Here is a 25,383-nt window from a genome sequence, read left to right as displayed (position 1 = left end):
AGATATGACACGACACGGCGAGTTGTGAATCCCCCTTTATCATAGAACAATACAGAAGCGAAACTCGATCAGCTGATGGGTGGAGTGTTTACCTATGATCTGAAGTCCAAACAATGAAACTGTTTCCGTAACACTGACATGATGTTATACCCGTATTGAATAACCGTTTCCGCCTAATAGGCAGGGTATTCTGCGCGGGGTCGGGTTGTTTCCACTGTTTACTTTTATCATAGATTACGTATGCCACGCCCCCCCTGGAGACCGTGTTCAAGGCTACAATCGCCCGATTCGGCCAATTCACACTAGAGTTTCATACCCCTGCCATTATTCTGCCACCGTATTTGTGACCAATAACCATACTATTTTGATTCGTGGTTCATGATGACCTGAACATTCAACATTATCAATAATACAATGTTATAAACGAAAACTAATTTAATGACGTGTATGCATTATTATTTATTTCTCGATGACCAAAAATGTTTCTAAGTTCATACTATACACACCGCCGAAATAATAATAGTTACTGAAAACTCGTCAGTCTCAGTGAAAAAAGCTAAAAACTCCTTTATTTATGTTACTATTTTGTATTTTTCAAATAGTTTAAACATTATTCTTTTCTAGTTTGATGTTAAGGTTAAAAGCTTGAAGAAAATGATATACTATCCCTTTATCCTGCTTAGTGCGTATTTGTTGGGTTCAGTTCAATGTTTATACTTCCACATTGGCGAAACAGAACGCAAATGTTTCATCGAAGAGATTCCTGATGAAACCACCGTAGTCTGTTAGTAACATTACAATCCAAATTTACAATTCACATTGCATATTTATGCCAAGTTGCCAATCACTAAATATTAAATGAATAAATAATTAGCTAATGGCTACTTTAATTTAACGGCCCATAATTGGTCCATTAAATTTTAGTAAATTATTAAATGAGTATTACTACCTATTTGTTTATGAATCTCCATTTGTTTTCAGCACATTACAAAGTAGAACTCTTTGATGTGAGGACTGGTGGTTTTACTCCACCCACCCCAGGCATTGGTATGAATGTTGAAGTCAAAGATCCAGATATGAAAATAATTTTATCCCGGGTATGTATCATAGCTAATTGTTGTATGAAATATAGTTTCGTATCAGAATAACAATAACAGTACTTTGTCTGTTGTAGGTTTACAGTTTTGAAGGGAAAATTTCATTTACATCTCACATACCTGGCGAACATATTATATGTTTGTATTCCAATACAACTGCATGGATTGGAGGAACACAATTGGTAAACAATTATTATATTTTTAATATTTCTCCTACTATTAATCAGTTGTATTAACATAGAGAGTTCATTTGGATATTCAAGTTGGTGATCAGGCCATTGATTATGCTCAAGTAGCCCAAAAAGAAAAACTTTCAGACTTACAACTCAGGATTAGGCAACTTGTGGAACAAGTTGAGCAGATCATAAAGGAACAAAGCTATCAAAGAGTAAATATTATTAAATTTATTTACTTTAAAAGAGTCAGTGGCCCCCTAAACACCCCTCCCCCCCCCAAAACAAAAATCTTTTTTATATTGGTATTTTGTTTTGGGAAAATTGTTGTGCAAACTGCTGACGGTACGAATAATAAATTATATAGCACGACAAGTCGACAAAATTATTGTTGATAACAATTTTATCACAGGTAGGCCTCGATAACTATTACTGAAATAATAACCGGTTATAAAATCTACAAAAACAGCGATAACGACGTCTAGTGGATTTTATTTTATGAATTATTATAACAGTCTAATATAAAACTATTGCATCTATTTATAACTAATACAAATTTGAAACAAAATAAAAATGACGTTTTGTTTAACTAATAACTTGTAATTTGTATCATAAATATATATTTTAACCCCCCCCCCCCCCCCCGGAAAAAAATTGTATCTACGCCACTGAAAAGAGTAGTTACTTTTAGAACTGAAACTTGGAAAGTTTAAAACAAATTATAAAAATAACAAAAATATCAACCATTTACATTTAAATTCCTGATCAATCCCTACCAAATTAATTTACATATTTTTAAATGTATTTTAAAATTGTGAACATTGAATAATCGTTTTTTAACTTTAGTAAAATGGTACTATTTAGTCTTTGCCCATGTCCTTCCTAAACCAACAATTTTACTTAACTATTTGAATACCTAATATTTTTAACCAATATAATATATACAGAAGAAATTGTTTATAATGACGTTCAAGGTACCAGAAAAATGGTAATAATAACTGTTAGTCCTAATAATTAAAATTGAAAAAGGTGAGAAAATGGATGTCGCTTTGCTCTACGGTAGGTTTCAAGTAGGTCAATGTAATGGATGGTGTTAAATTTGATTTCAATGATATAATATTGTTGTATAAGAATAACGATTCCGAGCGAAAACGGTCAGTCAGCTGATATTACAAAGTATATTTGATGATTGTGAATTGTGAATAAACTATAAAGTAATTTATATAATATAACCTATTTTCGTAGAACCTTGTTTTAAATTTTCAATCCTTAGCTATAAAAGTTGAACATTTTTATACATTTTTAACTACAAATTAACTATTACATTTTGTCAAAATTTGAACTGTAAATGCTTTCAAAAAAAAAATTGTGCATATGAATTTTTAATATTTATCAACTGCTATTGTAACAATATATCAGGAGCCTTGTATTACATTTTTACTCTTTTTTACCCAACAAATAAAATTTTATTGATATTCATAGAAAAAGGCTAATAAAATTGAAAACTGAAAATGTTCATAAACAGTCCAAAACAAATCAAATATTTTGAAAATTTTATTGTCAAAAGCTGATTATGCGTAAAAATTCCCGTTTTTCCTTAATTTTTATATTGTTTTTCCCGGCGCTTTTGAAAACTATTGAGAATTTTAAAATTTGACCTTCCAATAGATTCACTTTCCAATCGAACAAGATACTGTTGAAGAAAATTGAAGCAGTTTTACTGCTCCAAACCATGACAAACAAAAATTAAAAAATTAAAAATTAAAAAAAAATAAAAACATCTCAAAATCTAAAACAAGTTGTTATAAAGTAGAACCTATACTAGATTTTAACCACAAAATGTTGTTACACTGTTAAAACGTTTATTGTATTTTTAGTAGATAGTTAAATATTAATATTATTCACATAAATTATTTAAGAAATCAGTTATTTTTTTTTTTTGTTTTTTGATTTAATTTAAATTGTGTTGCATTTTCTATTTTTTCAGTTTGTTTTTAAACTTCTATAGTATATATTAATAGTCTTTTAATTTATGCTGATTTTTTAGTATTTTGCCATATCTCAAGTGTAGATGGCCCGCATGCGATAAACAAAATGCTTTCACACTAAATAATTGTTGCCATTTATTTGAGATATCTTGGAAGTAAAATTACCCATACCAAATATTTTTGAGGGTGGACATACAAATGTCAAATAAACATTGTCTCAAGTCAATTTAACATCCATTTAAATTAATAAATTAACATTTTGAACATATCCCTGAAACCAACGTAGTCTTAAGGTGTTTAAATAATTTTCTCGTGAAAATAAAATATTCATAAGTATAACCATAAAATATGTTCTCAAAGATTAAGTTATATGTAGATATAGATTAGTACAAAAATATTTTAGATTTATGCCATTAAATATAAACAACAAGATTAAATAATTTTGTTGATAACGATTAACTCACTTTTCAATACTGTCGTAATAGTAATTAAATATATATATATTCTTAATATTCTTTTTTTACTCAATTATAAGTTCTTAGGAATATTAGTTTGTTTTATATTAATAACAAACCATTTTTATATTTACAGTTCCGAGAAGAGAGATTTCGTCAAACCAGTGAGAGTACTCATCAACGAGTTTTCTGGTGGTCACTTTCACAGTTATTCATACTTTTGATCATGGGTTTCTGGCAAATGCGTCATTTAAAAAGTTTCTTTGAAGCTAAAAAACTCGTTTAAATTAATAATTGTTTGAATGTTTTAACAAAAATATAAGCCCATCCTCAAATTGTTTGTACATTTTGTATATACCATAAAAAAAATGATGTATTCTTTAATAACTTATTAATTCATGGCTTTTCTGAATATATGAATAATTAGAATTCTACGTTTTTATATATTTTTTTTTATTAAATAAAATAAAAAATGTAACAGTTTTTTATTTTACAACAAATTGTTTAATATGCAAATGAATAATTGTATTAATCAACAAAACAAATTGTAGCATATAAACTCTTTATAAAAGTATCTATAAATATTATATATTTAAACTTCATTGTGTATACAAAACTTAATATTTTTAAGAATAATGAAATATACATTGTATTATAATAGCAACAGGGGGTGAGGGCAATGTTGGCACATATGGCTAAAAAAAATTCAACAAAAAAATAAATATATTGTACATAGAGGTATGTACAGAAGAGTCAATCTGCTGACATAGATGATAAACTACTGCGAGTAGAGCTTCTGTGATGATAAGAACGATGATGAGAAGGTGGGCTAGTATTAATTGGCAACATATTATTTGCCGGCCCAAATATTGCTTCTTGTTCTTCTAACTGTATAGCAAACTGTTCTTCAAGTTTCTGAAATTTAATTTGATAGTGTAGTAAAATGGTTTATAGTGATATGTTTATACTTCCTACACTAAGCCTATAATAGGCAGAAGAGAGTTACATAACTCGTACATGGATAATACAATTTAATCTGGTTTATAAGCAAAATTCAACATTGTAGGCTTTCAACAGATTAAATTTAAATTATCATCCATGCTGAATGTATTGCATAAACTTTTTTTTTTGTGATATTCGAGATTAAAATCGATACAAAATAAAAATATTATTTCTTATGGCAATAAATATTAAAACATGCATTAATAATTTTAAATTAAATTGAAAACAAATTAATATACAGTGTTACTTACATAAAATTTTTATTGCAGCAGCACTCGAGAATAAGCAAGGATGAAAGGATGCAAAATAAATTAAATTAAGCGTGTTTTCATTCAATTTGTTGTGTTATTATATGAGTTATAATAACTTTAATATATAAAATATTGGAAGAGTCAGTTAGTATCATTGTTTAAAAATAAATACAAAATATAGAATTGTAGTATACAATAAAAAATTATATCAAAAAAAGCTTGAAATTTATATTCTATAACCATTAAATAAGCATAATCAGTGCAATTAAATAACAATAAACGCAATAGTGTTTTAAATGAATAACTTATGAATTGAATACTAAGCAATGTTTTGTTCCTCGTCATCCTTACATTTAAATTTAAGTATCTTCTACTTATTTTGTATTTCCTATAGGTATCTTGATGATTAACTACTTTGTAACTTGACTTTTAAATAATTTGCAATAATAAAAAAAGGGCATTTCACATCAGTCTTTAAATTTTGATATAGAAAATTCTCCAACAATTTAGTGACGAAAAAATATACAATGATACATACATAATAACATAATACTAAAATAATACCAACCATTGAATATAATTATATAAATTATTATCATATTATGAATACCTAATAAATAAAAAAAACATTTTCTAATAATTATTACAGAAAAACAGATAATACTAAAGAAAAATCATGAACTTTTTTAAACCTCAGATAATTATATTGATACTTATTGTTTGATATTATTTAACTAACTATTAATTGATGGGAAATTTGAAAGTATCAATTATTGAGCCTTATATACTTTTTTACTTAAAATCAGTTTCAAGTAAGAAAAGCTAAACTATTCAGATACATTTTTGTATTATAAAATTAAAATAATATTTACAAAAAATAAATTAGAAACAAATTATTTTAACAAAAATATTAAGTATTTATAAGAAAATCTATTTTATACATTTTGAATAAAATGTATATTGTTATACATAAATTAATTAAAATATATATGACATCTACTAATGTTATTTAATTATTCAATTTCTATATAGCAATTTACATTTGTACAACGCATAATCCACACAAATAAATTGTATTTAAAATGAAATATATATTTTATAATTTATATTTAAAGGACAATGTTTGTTAAAATAAATCTATTTTAAATTAAATATTACTTAATATATGGAATAACATAAACCAGGTTAGGAACACACTATCCATTAACCAAATGATGACATGTAAACCATATGGAATAGTACTATAATGTTTGTTCAAATGCCACCTTTTAGTTAGAACTCATTCAGTATACAAATATTTTTACATTGTGGATTGGTTTGAATGATTAGGAAATTGATTGGCACATCGCCTAGGGAGAAATCCTGAGCCAGGAGAACGAAATGAAGTACTGGACAATCGAGGAGAAGAGAGAAGTGATGAAAACGAATATTCTCGTCTGAGCAATGTGTTGCCAGGGGATGAAGGCAATGAATAGCGACTGTTCCATGAATTCCCTTTGGCTTGCCTCGCCAACTCCATCTCAAGGTTCTGATAAAAAATATAAACTATTGGTGGATGTTTAAATGTAAATTTCAAGCTACTCTACCCTTTTTCTATAATGTGTTAAAAATAATAGTTATTTACAAGTGTTAAGATAATTTAATAAGCTGACTGACATATTAAGAACTTTCATGAAAATTTAAATAATCTAAAGCAGCAAAGTACTAGTTATTAATTAGATAATTCAAACTCAAGATACTACATCCATTCACATTGAAAAAAAAAATTATATTATATAAAAATACTAACTTTTTTTGTACACAAATAATGTATACAAATATAATACTTTCACAAAATTACCTGTTTCCTAGGTTTGAGATGAGCTTTCCATTCTCTCAACTCCCGAGCATACAACTCTTCTTGCTCTTTCAACTTAGTTGTTTCATGCTCCATCAGCATTTTACCTATTGTGAAAATTAAATTATTATAATTTACATAATTTAAAAGAAAAATTACTCAAGTAGTACGTTTTTCATTCTGAAGCTGTTCAAGCTCTCTAATAGTGGTGTCATTTGCAATTCTAAGCTCTTCAAGCTGTCGTTGCTGCTTCATTTCAAACGCAAGTGTCTCATTACGATATCTTTTTTTCTCATTTTCTTGAAATTTCTTAAGCCGGTTACGTTCATACTCTGTATCTGGATTTGGATTAGTTGCCATACTTATTCTTACGGATTCACGGAACATCATCTCTCGTGCTTTCATTTCAGAACGAATACGTTTAGGCAAGGATCGTTTTTCAACACCCTGTCGTTTTTGCATTTCTTCATCCTTACGTATATTCATACGTTTCATTTGTTCCAATTCTTTTTCATGTCTTATTAACATCTAAAAGAAAACAAATCATTAATTATAGAAATTAAATATAAGTAAGTGATTAATGTACTTGATGCCTCTGCAAGAAAAAACCATCTTTAAGCTGTCTTTTAGCTAACTGTTGTTTTTCGTGTATTTGCCGTTCTTCCATTTCCCACAAAGCCGCTTCTCTAGCTCGCATTAACTATAATGTTATAGAAATAAAAAAAACTGTTAATAGTATTATATTTGCATTTTTTTATTAAATAATAAATATATAACAAATAATAATAATTAAATGGAAAACATATCATTTAAAAATAATAAATTGAAATGTGTTTCAAAAGTCCATACTTAAAATAGATAAAACGTAAAATTTCTAAATACATTTACACACAGTTTATACCTGTTGTTTCTGTTGTAAATATTGACGTTCCATAAGCGCAATTTTCTCCTGATGAGCATCACTCAGTCTACTCAAGGAACTTTCATGATTTTCATTTAGTTTCTCAAGGAATAATTTTTCTCTCTCCTCATGTTCAGTCTCTAACTTCTCTTTTTTATCCTTAAATAAATTTTTCCGCCTTTCTTTAGGCTTTAAATCTACTTCTTGCTTTAATAGTCGTAACTCTTGTTTTAGACCTTCTCTGAATTCTTTTAATTCTCGCTCCTAAATTAATAATATTAAATAAGTAACAAAAGTGAATACAAATTTTTATTTTTATGTTATTATTACTTGTTCTAAACGAATTTTTTTAGAAGTCATTCTTAAATCTGCCTCTTGCTGGGTTTCAGCTCTCTCGACAGCTTGACGTTGTTGCTTGACCATTGTATCTAAATCAGCTTCATATTGTTTAATTAATGTCATTCTTTCCTGCTCAAACTTTTTATCCTGTTGCTCTTTAGATATGACTGCCTTAAATGATAAATCTTGAAACTGTTTTTGCTCTTGTTTTTGCAACATTTTTAGTTCTCTTAGTTCTTGTTTTCTAAATATCTGATCATTGTATCCATGACTGGAATCTTCATCACCATAAATTACTTTACTAGTTGTTGTTGTCACAACTACACCATCTACTTCAAACTTTCTTGTTCGTTTTCTTGTCTTTTTTTTCATGTTTCTTATTTCTAGTTCTTCCTTACTGATATTTCGACTAGTCCTCTTCATTTCCTAAAAATGATTTACACATTATTTAGTACAATAATAATTAGTAGTTTGGTTAAAACAATTTTTATTGAGTTTTTTTATTGCACAGACATACACAATAAAAAAAATAGTAAATAGTAAATAGTAAATAGAACTATCAGATCGATGAGAAGGTTCAGGAACTCTTGGAAAACCTGAAAATATTAGAGATGTTGATGCCCCTTAAAAAAATACTATTCACACTATAAACAATACATTTACTAAAAAAAATTTGGTTTGTACTAAATGCTAGTATTGAAAGGCCAATTTTCTGAAATCATGCAATTTTTAAATCCAATACGTGTAACCCGTCATGTTTTCAAATGGAAAAGATCAATTTTTTATGATAATTAGATGTTAAAAAAAAAATTCTTTGAAGATACTTAACAATTATTAGACCATTTAATAAAACAACTGGAAATAAAATAGGCTACAAAAATAATATAACAATTAATAATAATTGAATTAAGTTTTGGTCTCCATCTTACTAACACATAAATAGCAAATTTTACACTCAGAAGAATGCTCATGACATATTCTAAAATTAAAATATTAAAAATAGCTAATTTAGAGCCTTAGATTATATTTTTACTCTTTAATTATTATTAAAAATAACAAAATAAAAGTTATTTTTAAAAATTGTAATGTAATACATTGGTAAAACAGAGTCAACTAATGCCAGTACAATTTTCTCTTCAATTTTAATACTTACTCTGCTATACTCTGGTTTTTTACGTAAAACAACTTCATCCTCAAATTCTCGAGGAGGCAAATTGTTCTCTTTATTACTACTCCGACTATCATGACTAATCGTAGTTGAAACACTCTCTGCATCTGATCTATCAAATGTACGTGTACTGGCAGCTGAAGGTGGAGTTCGCTGGCCTCCACTACTATATACTGATCCACTATCTGAATGTGAACGAGAAGTAGATCGTGTTGGTGAAACATGGTGTTTATTATTTACCACAATTCCATCAGAATGTTTTGACTAAAAAATTACATGTTATGATAAATAATATTTTTTAATTTAGACCAATTGAATTTTTTTTTTAATAATTACCGATTTATGTACATTTGTTGAATTATTAACTACAATGTATACTTCTGTTGGATCACTGGGCTTAACCATTGTAGCCCGTCCATTCATTTTCACTTGATTGGTATCTGTATTCACAGGTACACAAATTGGTTTAGAAACTTCAACCTCTTCTTTACTATTCCATGGACCTAATTCTTTAACAGAAGGTTCTTCTCCAACTGTTATAACAGACACATGACTAGCATCTAATTCTTCTTCGTCAGCTTGGGACGAATTTATCACAACAACCTCATCTTTTTTCTCAATCTTAAAATAAAAAATTATTTTAAGACTACAATTGTAAGTTATTAAATGTTAGATAATATACCTGTGACTTAGTGTTTGTATCAGCAACTATAATCACTTGGGTATGTAGTCCTGGAGGATGTGTTTGAAGAACAGGTGGATGTGTGGTAGTTACAACAGTAACCTTTGAATCAATTGCGCTCAAAGATCCCACTCTTACCAAAGTACCGCCATTAATTAAATTGTCATTTTGTTCAACTAAAATTATAGAAGAAAAACAATTAATTATCTATGCCAAATAAAAACATTAATTTTTATTTGATTTTGAATAAACCACATCAATTTTATTTACTATTATCTTTATTGTTTATTCGATCAGTCTCATCTTGGTTATTTTGAAGTCTCCCAGCTAATTCATTCATAACAGCAGTTGGCATCTTTCCTTTATTTTTTTCAACATTCTGATTCATTTGTAAGACCTTATCCAAAGATGGAGGAGAAGGCCTTCTTTGATTACGATTAGAAGCAGATGAACTCCGTCTTCTAGTTCTTATTTGAGAATCTTCCATAGAGTTTACAATTGGAACATTATTACTAGCAGCTACTGATATAGGCCTAGAGCTAGATATATCATGTTTACGTAATTGTATTGATTGAATAGATACAGAGCGGTTCTCCTCTTCACCAATATGAATAGGCTGTTTTTCTGTTTCAGAATTATTGTTGATAGAATCGTGAATTTCTGAATACTCGTTACTCTTTGATTTTGGTACTTCAAGTTCTTTAAGTTCAGCAACTGATTCTTTTTCATTTTCTTGATTAGTATCCTGAACTTTTAATACAATTGGTAAATTCAGTGATTCTTCATTTGATACTAATTTCACAACTGAAGATGGTGGTGGCAGAGGTGGTGGTGGTGGTGCTGGACCTTTGTTTTCCGAATGTTTTTTTACCACCTATACAATTAAATAAGTTGTAATAGTTATATATAAATATAAATAAATTACATATATTTAATTATATGCAATATTAAAGATATATTTATACAGTGGAACCATGGTATCTCAAACTCCGATATCTCAAAGAATCAGTATGTCAAATTTTGAAGTCCTGATCGTTCATTCAGGTATTAAAAATTTACCTTGGTAACTCAAAGTCGCGATTTGTCAAATTTTTTTTGGACCCTTGAGACACCAAGATACCGAAGTTCCACTGTAAAAGTTAACGAACATTTTTTTTAGAAGAAATTTCTTTTGACGAAATAACTGGCTCGGATTCACAAACTTCTAAAGTTTTTTCGTCCGTTTTGATTTTTTTACTATCTGTTGATTCTTCGTCCATCTCTCGTTTTTTTTGTATTTTTGGTTTCACTTCAGCTACATCTGCTTGAAAAAAATCATATTTCAAGTATAAAATATGTTATGCAATAAAAAATTAATAACATATTAACATTAAATTATATAGTATACAGTTGAATCCGCTAAATTGGGACACCACTTAAAGGAGACACCTGCTTAATGGGGACATTTATGACAGTCTCAAATGAATTTATAGTATGTAAAATTCTTTGGTTAATCGGGACAGTTGGGATAATGGGGACAAATAGGTCACCGCCCGGTATGTCCCAATTAAGCGGATTTGACTGTATACTATAATATTTAAATATAAGGTTTAGCTTTGTGCATATTATTTTGACATTTTAGTATTTACCTCTAGTTTCAGGTTCACTTTTAACAGATATAGTGTCATCTTCGACTGCATCCAAGTCCAGGGGAGGTAACTGAGTAGATTGTGGCGATTCCTATGAAATCATAAAATATTAAAATAGCTAGTCAACATTTAATTGTATCTTTTAATACTATATTAGCAATACATTATCATACAAAATTATATTTTACCTAGTGGACATGCTTAACCAAAAATAAAATATATAACTGGACTGTGCACACAAGGGTTAGTATAACTTACCACCAACCCTTTGATAGTGATTCCTGTTTTTTCTGTACTTCCTATCACGTGTAGACTACGTAAGCATGGAAATAAATATGTGAATACATTTTATTTATGTTAATGTAAATATAAATGAATGCGTACACAAGGAATCAAATTATAAGGAAATGTATTTACAATTGTATAACAAGATATACACGACAGTGCTAGACTTAAGCTAAATACATAAGAATATAAGATGTAAATAAATATATTTTTACCTCAGGTTCTTCATCAACAACTTCTTCTTCAACCACCTCTGCCTTATATTCAAGCAATAAATCTCGGATTGGTTTGGGATCTATATTTCCATTGACAAATGGGTGCTGGAAGAAAAAATTAGAATTTATAACAAATTAATTATAAGTAGTTTAACTAAGTAACATTACTTTAAGAAGATCATCTGCAGTTGGCCTTTGAACTGGATCTTTTATAAGAGCATGTGCTACAAAGTCATTGAAATTTTTAGACCATTTAGATGGTTGTTCTAATTTAGGAGGATCAGATTTTTGTATTTTAAGTAATACACGCATAGGAGACATTTCATGATTTGGAGGTTCCATTTGTGCTAATTCTATAAGTGTTATCCCTAAAGACCAAATGTCTACTTTAAATCATAAGGATTATCCCTAAAAGTTTCGCATAAAACTACTATCAGGAGCCATCCAATAAGGTGTTCCAATAAAAGTATCATGTTTCTGTAATGTTTGTTTATTCTTAGCAGAAACACCAAAATCAGCTGTAAAATATGTTAATAAATATATATTAATATGTCAATAACAATATTTATAAACTTACCAATCTTAACACCAGCACTAGTTGTTAAAAGTACATTTCCAGCTTTAAGATCACGGTGTATAACTTTACATTTATGAAGAAACGCTAACCCTTCACACATATACTTGCAAACATAAGCTATTTGTTCTTCAATTAATGCACGATCTAGCTCTACCATAATTGAATCTAAAGCACCTCCATCACAATACTCAATCAGCATCTATTAAAGATATTAAAATTAGTAGATACAAACAGAAAAAATAATTTATAGCTATAATTTACCCAAAGTTTAGAATTAACAAAAAATGCTTCATATAATTGAACAATATTTGAATGTTTACATTCGGCTAAAATGTCAATTTCAATCATAAAATCAGCTAAATCATCTTCACCTTCTAAAATACACATTTTAGCAGCAGCCAACTGTCCAGTTTCTCGGTGTTGAGCCTTAACAAAACATAATAATACAGCAAAAATATAACTTTTTTTTATTATAACAATTATTTATTTATAATTAATCTAATTTTACTTAATTAACCTAAAACGTCAAACAAATTATAGTATTTAGATAAGTAGAGTTAATTTAACACCTAATAAATAATGAGTAAAAACTAAAGTTTATAGATTCAGTTTCACGTTAGAATAATTATTTCTAAATTATTTTTTTCGTCATTTGTGTAGCAGGTGATCCATGGTTGAGTCATCTGTGAATTCAGGACAAATGATATATGTAAAATTAAAAATATATTTTTTTAATAGTATACTATTTTTACATATAAAAACACATCATATATTTTATTACATCATATCATACAAATGTTCGTCAAATATCAAAAAATAAATAGCCAAAAATAAAATAATTCCAAGTACAGACCTAAATATTTTTAGTATCAATTAAACATTTAAAAAAATATATGCTGAAGATTAACTGACCTCTACCATGCTTTAATTAGATGACTATGTAAAAGTTCAGATGCAATGTCATGCATTTTTCAAAGTATTTTAATTTTTAGGTTTTGACCACCTATTTTTCACCTATTGTCTGGGTGGGCTCCTGTTAGTGGGTCGACAAAATTTTTAGTGTGGTTTAGTCTTGTGATTATAACCTTTATTTTGTAAAAGTTTAGTTTTATTTCATGACATGATTGTTGTTCCTGGAAGTATTTCTTTTTCAATTATTGGAATAAGTGTAGCTCTATCTTGACGTTCAGAAACCCAAGGTCCTTCTACTCTGCTTGCATGACAATATTTTGATAGGCAAGACGGTAGGTTTTTTTAAAAAAAATTTAATTTTGAAAAGTTAAAGGTATTTAAAAAATGTTGAAATTGTTGCTATTTCTAAACAATATAAGGAACGTTATATTGGGTACAATGGAAAAAACACAACGACTTTCCCTCAGAAATATTGTCACAATTCAATTTTATTATAGGTATTTTTACTCTAGAACCAAAATTGAGCGAATTATACTCAGATTGAGTAAACGTATTTTGTCTATATCATACGTGTGTACATGTGTGGAGACAACACATGTGGGTGTGACGTCCTCCTAAATCATATAACCAAATAATATAATAAAATAATAAATATAGGTTTCAATCATATATTAATAATAATTATAATTATAATTCTAGATCACTAACTACACATCCTATTATAATATGATAGATCACCTGATACACCTAAAAAGAAATAGTAGATCACCTGCTACACGAATGCCTTTTTTTCATTAAGTTCTAAAATTGATCAAAATAAAAAATGAAATACATGTAATAGAAATATACTTAATAACAGTAAAGGGGACGAGGTGGCCGAGCGGTCAACGCGTCGGCTGCGGTGCTCGCAGTCACGGGTTTGATCCCCGGTCACTGGGTGGCATTTTTCTCCGTGACTTGCCCGGAGAATAAGTGCCGCCATCCCTCCACTCCGGGGCATGGCAGATACCTACGGGTGCCCCATTCAAAAATTCTGCCAAAATACACCCACGTGTAACACACCCCTACCATCAAAAACCTACTGTTCCACCCCTCCTCCCAATGGCCTAAGTTGCCGCGGGATAATTAATAAAAAAAAAAAAAAAAAAATAACAATAAATAGGTATGTATAATGGAATATTTTAAGTGGAACAAAAGACAAAATAAACATTTTATTTTTAAGCAAAATTTAAATATAATTTGTATAATCTATTAACTAACTTAATATTTAATTGGTAATTTATACTTAATTGATACATATTATTTAAAAAAATTACCTTGTAGACTTTGCCAAAAGCTCCATCACCAAGTTCACCAATCATTTCCCAAAAATCATCAACGTCACAATCCATATGGATGTTGTTGAATACTTTCTTCTTTTTCGCTTCATTGTTACCTAAGTGAAGCACTTTCTTGAGGCCACTCAAAAACGACATTTTAATAATGCCTTTACACAATGTCAGAATCAATCAGGATGATGTACTCGTAAGGATCGCATGACCCAACAGTTCTCAAATTTTGCATTGCCTATTAATGTATCAAAAACAATATTTTTGTAAAATGTCTAAATAAATATTTATACAGCATAAAATTCAATATTTTAAATAAATTGGGCATATAAGTATAAACTTACCAAGTTAGTATCAAATAATGTGATTAATTTATTATGTTATTTTCATTCTGAATGTTAATAAAAAAATATTGTTTATTATATAATAAATAATACGGTTTAAACTATTAAGCTCAGGAAAAGTTCAAGGCCACTATTAACACAAATAGTATTAACCTGTTTTATTTGTCTGTTAATAAATAGACTAATCAATAGAAACAACTAAAAATAATACATCAAATACCTATACAGTACCTTAATATAAGAAAATTAAATTTAAGATTTAAAAATCATTAAATAATAAATATAAACATGTAACATGCAGGTATTAACTAGGTTAGTATACCCGTATAAAATGTATCATATGTTAATACCGGAGTCCAGATAAAAGAAACATGTTCCTGATATTGTCGTCGACAAATATTTATATTACCCCTTATGACAGGAGATTAAAAAAATGTTTGACGACATAGTCGAAAAGCACGTGTTTTCTACAAATTTTTCTTTGGTCTGGACACGAAAAGGTATAAAAATGTATAATGACTAAGACATAAAGAATACTAAGTATACATTGTTTTCATTGTGATTTAAAATTATAATAAGAATTATAGGTAATACTGCAAGTTTTAAATTTTAAGAAGTATTAACTTATAAATTAGTATAACAAGATCAACTTGGGGAATTTTCTTAAACTTAGAATAAGTAGGTAAAATAAAATAAAAACAAATTTCTTTTTTGTTATTAAAAATATTAATGTAACAAAATATTAATAAAGATGAACTTAATAATTAATATAACAAAATACAAATTATTTAATCACAAAAACTTGATGAATTATACCTAATAATTGCTGTTCAGTGGAGCTATAAAAAAAACTTTTATACATTATGTTTACACAACTAAGTAGTTTTATACTGTAGAACTGTACATATAATAAGTTTTTTATACTTTACTGTATTATACATTCCAACCCTGGTTTTAACTGAGATTTACATGTTATCGTTAAAAAAAGTTTATCCATCACAGTATGATTAAATATTTTATTATAGAAATATAGGTTGTGTTTTAACATATTTATTTAACATACCTACACAGATATTTTAATAAACAACAATTGATGTAAGTTATGTAGCAGTAACATAATATATTAATATAACGCAGAAGTACCCACTCTTATAAAAATCATTGAAAAGGTAAGACCAAGAATAACCGATCGATCAACCAAATCTAAACTCACCAAATTATCCAATCTATTATTCCAAACACTACTTCAATCAAAAAGAATGTAGACTGCAGGCTCTTTTCACTGCATGCGAGGTCCACATCGACTTCAACACATTATCACCAAACGTCGTATATAAGCCCAGACAAGAGAAAATACTATGCTCCCAGATTCACTCTCAGCAGCACTCAACCAGGACCCCAACTCAATCAAATTCATCATCGCTATCAATTTTCTCAACATGATTTAACATTACTCTCTTATTGTATTTAGCTAGTATTTAGGTTTACTATTAATATAATAATTTATACATTATTACATATAACACCCAAAAGCAGTGTCACCGCAAGTTTATCAATGAAAAAAAATATTATTATTAACATAGTTAGGTAGGTTCAGTAAATTACTGTTTGTACTCAATATCTTAGATTTAAGAAGGTATTGTTGGAATAATAATAACAACCAGTAAGGCAGCTAGTGTAATACATTATACAGACAACTTAACATCACAAATTAGAACAAAATTGATTCTCAAGGTTTAAAGCCTACCTACCATAAATTCTTTGAAAATGTATATATACATATATCACTTACCTACTAACATAAATCAGAGATATGTAGAAGAGATAACAACATACATTTTGAATAAAATATACGGATATTAGATATTATGCATATAAAATATCTAGCTAATCAATATAGGTATGTGAGAAATATAGAAAGAATCAGGTACCAACAATAAAATAAACATAAATAATTTACTTAAAACCATAATTTCATATTAGTCTGAAGAAATTCAATAATGTACCTATGTAGGTTTAAAGAAAAACAAGTTATCATGAATAACTGCTAATATATATTTGTCTTATACACATGGTGACAGGAACTAAATTAGTGACAATAAAATATGTGGTTTTATTCCTACACACGCAACAGTGTAAACATACTCGACACCAGGCTTAACTTGCAAGTTGCAATGTACCTTAAACACTGGACAACGTACCTATATAGAAATAAAAATTTCTCACCTGCAACTGGAAGGCGAAGAAATCAAAATCAAAAAAAGTTTTGCGATAAACACCATCAATAATCGGCACACATTCAATTCACATAATATACATAAATCACTTAAATAAGAAACACACACAACGAGAGTAATACATAAAAAATAAACCACTACACAAATGTGTAATGACACATATCTTCTTATCTCTATTACATTTACATTGGTCGTAATTAATATTATTATTATTAGATACAATGACGAAGTACGTAATAAGTACCTGGGTGGTTTATCGCACCTGTTTATTGGAAACGTAGATAACGTCGTTTTCGAATGATTTTATTATTAAAAAATTAAAATATACGAAAATTGTTATTGTTATGAATTGTTATAGACATTATGATTATGATTGTAACCACAGACGTGTGAATCGTTGATCGCCGGGAGTACTCGTCGCAATAACGCAGCAAAAATAATAACAACCAATGAAAAAAATCAAATTATGCAAAAAAAATATCACAAAAACGCGACTATATACAATATTATATTTGTCCTCACCACGCCTGGACGACGGTGCCTGTGGAAAATGACGTCAACAAGGTGAACGCGGCTTTCTGTGGGATGAGATTTCAGCAGTACCGGACGTCCTTGACCATGTTTTATTGGAAATCTCCGTTCGAGATTTGTGGCGGCGGCCCCGTCAACTGTTTTTAATCTATGGCCCAGACGCGCGACGACGACGGATCGGCGGCTGCTACAGTGATACGAGTATACGACACACTGGTCGTCGAATTGATGTGTGTGTGGGTAGGGATTTGGCCTCCGGGGGTGCACGGTCGTCTGGCCCAAATGCCGAGCAGGACGTCCGGAAAATAGTACTTAGGAGCTTTTTAAGGGATTATCATTTATCCCGCGGCCCGACCCGCCGGTGGAGTTGAGGGCAACGTGTTACAAGCGGCGGGAGTCACGGAGGACATGTCGTTTGGCCGAGGACGTGCGGCGTTGGCGGCACGCACAACGTATTTATAGTAAAAGCTCGTAAGGCGGTGGGCCTCGACCGTTGAGGAAAAATGAAAGACGAAACCCGAAAAACACGACTTTTAGGAAAAATAAAAATAATTATTGAAAAACAATAATATTAATAATAATAATAATAAGAATGATATTTATTATTTAATAGACGTCCAGCAGAGAACAGTGTGGCCAGACGACGGGAACACTACGGTCGCATCGTGATCCCGCACTGCGTCCCTGCGAACACGATATTATCCGTTTCTACCTTCCGTTTTAGTAGTTGAAAAAAACGAAAACATTAAAATAAAAACCGTTATAATTATTAATTTTATAAGAAATATTAAATATGTTCATTAGTTCAACTCTTCAACTGTTCTAGTGAAAAAAAGCGTTTTCAAAAATATATGATTATGTTACTCGTTTACTTTTGTGGTTGTGTGTATCATCGATTTGTATATTTTTTATAACTTTGAAAATGTTTTAGTTATTTTTTTTTTTAATTCGATTTCACATATTATCTACAACATAATATCGTTGTTTATTACTCATTAATATATAATGATTACGACACTGTGTTCATTAAAAGTTTTGGATTTTATGGTATTTAAATAAAATATTATATTATTTTATGTTTCCACGGTCAACTAACAATATATTCTTATTCTCCCGTTTAGATTAAGCAAAATAAATGTAGGTATGTACTGCAAATGATTTTATAATTTCACATCTATTTTTTAAAATCCCACCTAAAATTAAATCAAAATGGCAATGGAATTGTTGGACATGAATGAAGACTGGAAACTAGCTAATAAACTTAGAATAGAAGATTCTGAACAATTTTACACTTTAGTTCGAATGCATTTGTCATTTATACTGGAATCTAACATTAAAGAGTGAGTTAAATATTCAATATTTCTATTTTGCATTTGTTCTTATACTGTTTAATATCCAGAGGGGATTGTTCAGTTGAAGAAAAATCAAAAATCAAACCTATTAAATGGTCTTTTATGAAAAAAGACAAATGTTCCGTTAAAGGCGTTATGGATGGAGCACCAATTACTCAAGAAGGAATTTGTCAAGTATATCAACTTATTGATTTCTTGTCTCAAGAAGAAAGTATGAACCTATATTTTGTTTTGTACACTTACTTACTAAAATATTAGTTGCATAGTAATGTATCCTAAAATAAATATTTTTAGATGTCATGCAAGAAGGTATATTTCGTAGAAATGGTTCAATCACCCGACAACAAGAACTGAAAGCACTTTTAAACCAAGGGCAAACATTAGATTTATACAACGGACAGTTTACTGTGCATGATTGTGCAACTGTTTTGAAATCGTTTTTAGCCGAACAGCCTGAACCAATAATGACAGAAGCATTTTATCCAGCGTATTGTCAAATATCAGGTATCCTTAATTCAAAAACTCAACAATATCAAACATATATCATGGTTATTTTTCAGAGTTCTGTCAGAAAATGGAGATTAACAATAATAGTCAACGTTTACTGAGAGCGTTACAACTTTTGCTGTTGTTATTGCCATTTGATAATTTAGTTTTATTAAAAGATATCATAAAATTACTTCACTTCACTGCTTTACATTCAGACAAGAACAGAATGCCACCGGACAATTTAGCAACATTATTTACTGGTCACTTAATTGTTCCAAGAAAGGTATATAGAAAAATACTTAATTATATAATTGTATATGGTAATTGGTCAAAAAGTCTTGATTCATTTTTTGATTGCCGGACAAAAAGTCCGAACATACAAAATTGTCTATTATATTTAATTTTTCTAATTTATAATATATACATGTAATATAAACATAAGATTATCTGATTATACCTACATACTACAATAAGTATATAATAGATTTCATGAGGGACGTAGCAGATGTGAATTATAAATTGAATTTGTCACTTAATATAAAAACTGAACATTATATAATCTAGTCTACAATAATAATATTTTTAAAAAATTTAGTCAACAATAATAATTTATTCTATATTCCGTTTTCTTAAGTAATGACCAATCCAATTTAAAAATTCTGGTATTGTTAACTCGTTATTAACAAACTTCGTACATAAATATTGTAATTTTACATTTTTTTCTGATCCATGTTTTTTTTTTTCTTACGGGCTCCATATCATGTAATGCTATTTTAGCTTTATCCACCCCCACTTCCTCACAAAATGTATTAATCAACTTCTAAATTGTTGGATGTTTATGCCTGATTAAATGCGCAAATCTATTGTTCCAGCTTTCACAAATATTATTTGTACGGTGTCTGGAATGTAATGTAATGTATATTACATGTGTATATTATAAATTAAAAAAATTAAATATAATAGACAATTTTGTATTTTCAAACTTTTTGTCCGGGATTCATTGTATATACATCTGCATGTATTGTTATCAAAAATATGTAAATAAATTGAATTAAAATTAATCTGTATAATGTATATGTATAATATATAGTTACCAGCAGAAGAACTTTATCAGATAACTCAAAACCTATCACATATCGTCATTTATATGATTAAATTAGGATTTGACTTATTCAAAATCCCACCAAATTTATCTGTAGATATAAGAGCTTATTGGTCCAAAAAAACTTTACAACCTGTTAAGGTATAACATTTATTTACTTTTTTAATATTTTGTGTATAAATAAATCTAAACAATTATACATTACATCAATAGGAGGAAGGTACAGTTGCTACAACAGTGTTTTCATTCACTGATCGTACAACTACCACTAAAGAAAATGAAGAAAATCCAACAGTTAAAGCATTGGCTGAATTATATGCTCATGTACATAATCTACCGGAATCTGCAGAAAAGCGTAGAATGTTTATTAAACGTGTTAGCAATCACAATTCTGTTATTACTCCAAATAGAAGTCTTAAAAATTCTATCAAAGTATGCTATTTTAATGTCATACTCTGAATATTTATTAATATTATATAATTTTATTGTATTTTGTATTTTAGAAACACATTTTTAAAAAAGGATCAAAGTTTAAACAAGATTCAATGAAGTCTGCAGAACGACAGCAATTAAAAGTAATAAGTCGCATATTATTATTGTATTGTAAAAATAATTATTTAATATGTATCCACATAACATAATAACTAACAAAATATATTTATATGAAATCAAAATTTAAATCAAAAAAATTAAAGCTAACTTGGTGTTAATAGAAATTTATAAATTAAATGATTAAGTGTTAATTTATTAGAACATATTAAACTTAAAACTATAATTAAAAAGAAAAAGATATTTTTTATCAAAAAGTCTTTTCTCTACATCTGAATTATTTAATAAGCAACTAAAAAAATTTAAAACAACTTAAAGAATACTTATCGAATAAGTATAACAGTAACAACAATATATTATTGGCTATTATTATTTGTATGATTTGATAAACCTCACCTTACTGGTATAAATATCTGAAAAATAATACCATACATTTATTTATTTTTCATTAATTATAAAAACTAGTTATTCAAAAAATTAGTTTATTCAACATAGTCCAGTTTAATATAAAATTATAAAATTGAAAATTAATTTTTATTTTGTACAAAATGTATGTACTTCTTAAAATAAAACTCTGGTATTAAATAGTGATAGGCACTATCGACTTAAAACTATCGAACTATCAGGTTGTTTTAAACTATGTAATTATTCGATTATTTTATAAACTATCGAATTCAGTTGTTAATATCGAAAAATCACTCAATTGTTTTTTTAACTCGATAGTCAAAACTAGTTTGTGCAAGACATGTGAAACTACGGAAAGAAAACTTTCGAGTGTATTACTCGATAACTTTTCAAAAGAAATTATGGTTAATAATATCTATTCAGTCGAAAAATCACTCGGTTGTTTTTTAAACTATCGAATGACAATCGATTGTAGAAACTATTCGGTAGTGCCCATCATTAGTATTAAATTGGTTTAATTTTGTTTTTCTATTTTCTAACTTTTCTGGATTACAATTAGGTATATATTTCATATTTAATTTTAAATAATAATTAACATTTTAAAATAATTCATTAAACTACATATTTACAAACTACCTACACTGGGAGGTATCTTCACTGTGTTTCCTGTATGTATTATTATTATATCTATTAAGTTAAATGTTCTATTCTATTATTGTAACAGATTGCCTAGTTAAAATAATTTATTAAATTATATATTAAGTTGTATTAATCAACGTATTATTTAAAGCTTAGAGACAAAACATAATATATCATTTATATTATTAAACATATTAAACATTTAAAAAAATTTAAATTGCTTAAATCAAAAAGTTTTGGTACCGTCTACATAAAAAAAAAAATCCAAACTAAAATTGTCATTGTTATTTGTTAATGGTGCTTTGTGTGTTGTGCTATTTCTATTCCTTAAAATTGCATGTAAATACTAATCTTTGCATGTTGTGTCCATTGGTATGTGCTCAGCTCGCAGAAGAAAAATCCAAACCATCCACAGCTACCTCTTCAGATAAAGAAAATAAGGATGATTCATTTAAAATTAAGAAAAATAGCACAAAAAAATTACCAATTAAAGAAATTAAATACTCAAAGATTGAAGACCATTGTTCACCCAAACTGGATCTTGATACACCAGTGGATTGTTTTTCTACGCCAAATGTTGTAAAACGTATTAAACGTTGTACTAGTACTCCATCAGCAGTTACGCCACATCAGCAACATCCTAATGACGATATGTCTCCAATTACGCAGTCAGCCCAGAAAATGACCAAATCTATGCAGGTACTCAAGAAGTTTTTATATGCACAAATACCAATGTATGCTTTTTAAAATTAACCGCTACTAAGTTGTGTAAAGTTATATTTATTAATATTGTATAAATCAATTTAAACTTACTACACAAAACTTTTTTCAGGAAACCATGATGACTCCGAGAAGTCGTAAACCTGTAGTAGCATTGTCAAACTCAAACATACATAAAATGAAACCTTGTAACAGTGATTCAAGTGTTTCAAATTTACCAAGCCGACAGAGTCTAAACTCTGTATCATCTAATCCCTACTATTTAATGACTTCCGGAGATTCGCTCTCCAGTTCATTTCGAGATTATTTATTCAGTCAAAGTGTACTGACTGCTAGTCCAGTAGATCTCAGTTTTGGTGATACCAGTGCGTCATCCACACAGTCATTACTTTCAGATTTGGAGGATGGCCAATTACAATTCTCTAAATGTACCTCGTCCACGGAAAGTTTACCGAAAAGAAAACGATTAACAAGTGAAAACTTTAATGAGACATTGCTGTGAGATAATTGTATACATATTACCTATGTTAAATTGTTTTTATTTATATATAATTAGAAAATGTGTATTTTCTTAATGTTTGTGTCTTCCATGTATATAATTAAAAAAAGATTCTTTCAAAAACTAAAACTAAATGTACTATTGAACTTTACTAAAAAAGTATGTATTCTTATATTCTATATGAATTTGTTTGATCATTGAGTATGGTGCTTTGATTTTTCAACAATTAAAAATAAAAAAAGGTGAGCAAGTGGGTGTCACTCAGTAGGTACAGTAGGTTACACGTGGGTCACTGTAATAGATGGCATTAAATTTTAATTCAATGATATAATATTGTGTACGAAAAATGATTCTGAGCGAAGACTGTATGTCAACCTATAATATTACTATAGGTAGGCATATTTTATGATGTTACTGTAAGTAAAGTAATTAATTTTAATATTGGGCATTAGTATTTACTAAAAATCTGGCAGACAGGTTTTTGTTTGGATTAAGCGAAATTGAGTAAAATAAAGTGAAATTCGGATTAAGCTATGTATGATTTTATCCATAGTATTTTATTTGGTTCCAATAATTTTGACCACACTTATTATTGAAGAAATTAGAAAACTATAGTTTTTGTATTGAGAAAATTAGTAAAAGGTTGCTGCAAGACTAAAGCAACCTGCTGGCTGCTGCAGAAAACAAAAGAAAAAGATAAAAAAAAAGTTTTTATACGTAAAATAAAATATGATATCAATACTATTGATTTTAAGTAATTCGAACTATTTACTAAACGTGTAAGACGAGCGATTTCCCGAACATTTCGGCGCATATATTATCACCAGGGCTCGGAAGTTGTAGCAAATGCATATTTTTCTTGGTTCGTCCTAGAACATCCAATGTAAGATACAAATATGTTTCATATTTCTCTGATGTCATACACGAAATTTTATTTTGCTATTTTTTGCATATTTATGGTTTAATTGCTATTTTACTAATTTAGGGTTTATAGTGCTATTTTTAGTCATATTTTCTTAATATACATAATATTATATACCTACATATTATACAAAATATAGGAAATTATCACATTATGTTGAAAATAATGATTAATTTAGTTAGGAATTAGGAAATAGGAAATAAATAGATCTTATAAGTATACTTTTACAAACATATTTAAGTAATTTAATATATATTTTGTTAACAGTTTATAATTTAACTAGTCCAGAGAGTCCAACAATTTTATAAAATTGTATTATTACATTTAACTTTTTAAAATAAATTTAATTTTAGATTCTGAGTGGAACGATGAATGTATTGATTTTACAATGATGTGTGTTTTTTTTATTTTTTTTTTATTTTTTATTTTTTTTTGTGTCTGTGTAAACGAAAAGTAGTCGAAATAATGCTACGATTTTCAACTTCAGTATCTTGTTCGATCAGAAAGTAAATATCGTTGGTGCATTGGGGAGGTCAAAATTTAAATTTCCCAGTAGTTTTCAAAAGCGCCGGGAAAAACAAAAGAAAAATTAAGGAAAAACGGGAATTTTTACGCAAAATCTGTTTTCGAGAAAATCGATTTTGGTTTTTGGTGTAACTTTAAAAAAAATTACCGTAGATACATGAAATTTTGACTGAATGTTTATCTTAGCATTTTCTAAACACCATAACATTTTCAAAATATTTTGAGCTATTT

General features: G+C 28.4%; 3 protein-coding genes across 5 annotated transcripts; 2 read left to right on the top strand and 1 right to left on the bottom strand.

Moving 5' to 3' along the window:
• The first annotated feature begins 518 nt into the window (after positions 1-518).
• LOC100169546 (transmembrane emp24 domain-containing protein eca) lies at positions 519-4,315 on the top strand. The gene is given in 5 exon segments (NM_001293395.1): positions 519-784; positions 982-1,097; positions 1,175-1,279; positions 1,339-1,485; positions 3,850-4,315. Coding segments are annotated over 5 exon segments (648 nt in total). The 5' UTR covers positions 519-654; the 3' UTR covers positions 4,000-4,315.
• On the bottom strand, positions 4,259-17,603 carry LOC100161351 (serine/threonine-protein kinase 10). The gene is given in 20 exon segments (XM_029488129.1): positions 4,259-4,628; positions 6,807-6,910; positions 6,974-7,331; positions 7,390-7,503; positions 7,705-7,968; positions 8,035-8,469; positions 9,197-9,475; positions 9,548-9,832; positions 9,894-10,069; positions 10,164-10,767; positions 11,042-11,196; positions 11,522-11,612; positions 12,022-12,126; positions 12,190-12,413; positions 12,416-12,452; positions 12,454-12,539; positions 12,599-12,797; positions 12,860-13,024; positions 14,827-15,076; positions 17,409-17,603. Coding segments are annotated over 19 exon segments (4,002 nt in total). The 5' UTR covers positions 14,986-15,076; positions 17,409-17,603; the 3' UTR covers positions 4,259-4,466.
• Positions 17,604-18,530: 927 nt separating this feature from the next.
• On the top strand, positions 18,531-23,884 carry LOC100163391 (rho GTPase-activating protein 19). 3 transcript variants are annotated; one of them, XM_001949420.5, is made up of 10 exons: positions 18,531-18,997; positions 19,072-19,290; positions 19,350-19,513; positions 19,597-19,806; positions 19,863-20,074; positions 20,882-21,034; positions 21,107-21,325; positions 21,397-21,468; positions 22,871-23,185; positions 23,319-23,884. In XM_001949420.5, the coding sequence occupies exons 2-10, from the start codon at positions 19,160-19,162 to the stop codon at positions 23,706-23,708; spliced, it is 1,866 nt and encodes a 621-aa protein (XP_001949455.1). In that variant the 5' UTR covers positions 18,531-18,997; positions 19,072-19,159; the 3' UTR covers positions 23,709-23,884. The 3 variants fall into 3 exon arrangements, with proteins under 3 accessions (XP_001949455.1, XP_003241993.1, XP_016656902.1); XM_003241945.3 differs by lacking the exon at positions 22,871-23,185 and having other exon boundaries at positions 18,939-18,997; XM_016801413.2 differs by lacking the exon at positions 18,531-18,997 and having other exon boundaries at positions 19,029-19,290.
• Positions 23,885-25,383: the final 1,499 nt, after the last annotated feature.

Source organism: Acyrthosiphon pisum, chromosome A1 (assembly GCF_005508785.2).
Source record: "Acyrthosiphon pisum isolate AL4f chromosome A1, pea_aphid_22Mar2018_4r6ur, whole genome shotgun sequence".
NCBI classification, from domain to species: Eukaryota; Metazoa; Arthropoda; class Insecta; order Hemiptera; family Aphididae; genus Acyrthosiphon; species Acyrthosiphon pisum.
Note: the sequence above shows the minus strand (reverse complement) of the source record. Positions and strands in the feature narration are given on the sequence as shown.

Excerpts from the sequence above, each read along its gene's own strand:
- LOC100163391 (XM_001949420.5), top strand. The coding sequence starts at position 19,160 with ATGGCAATGGAATTGTTGGACATGAATGAAGACTGGAAACTAGCTAAT. Across the intron at positions 19,807-19,862 it reads AGCGTATTGTCAAATATCAG|AGTTCTGTCAGAAAATGGAG; the intron begins GTATCCTTAATT and ends GTTATTTTTCAG. Across the intron at positions 21,035-21,106 it reads AAACTTTACAACCTGTTAAG|GAGGAAGGTACAGTTGCTAC; the intron begins GTATAACATTTA and ends TTACATCAATAG.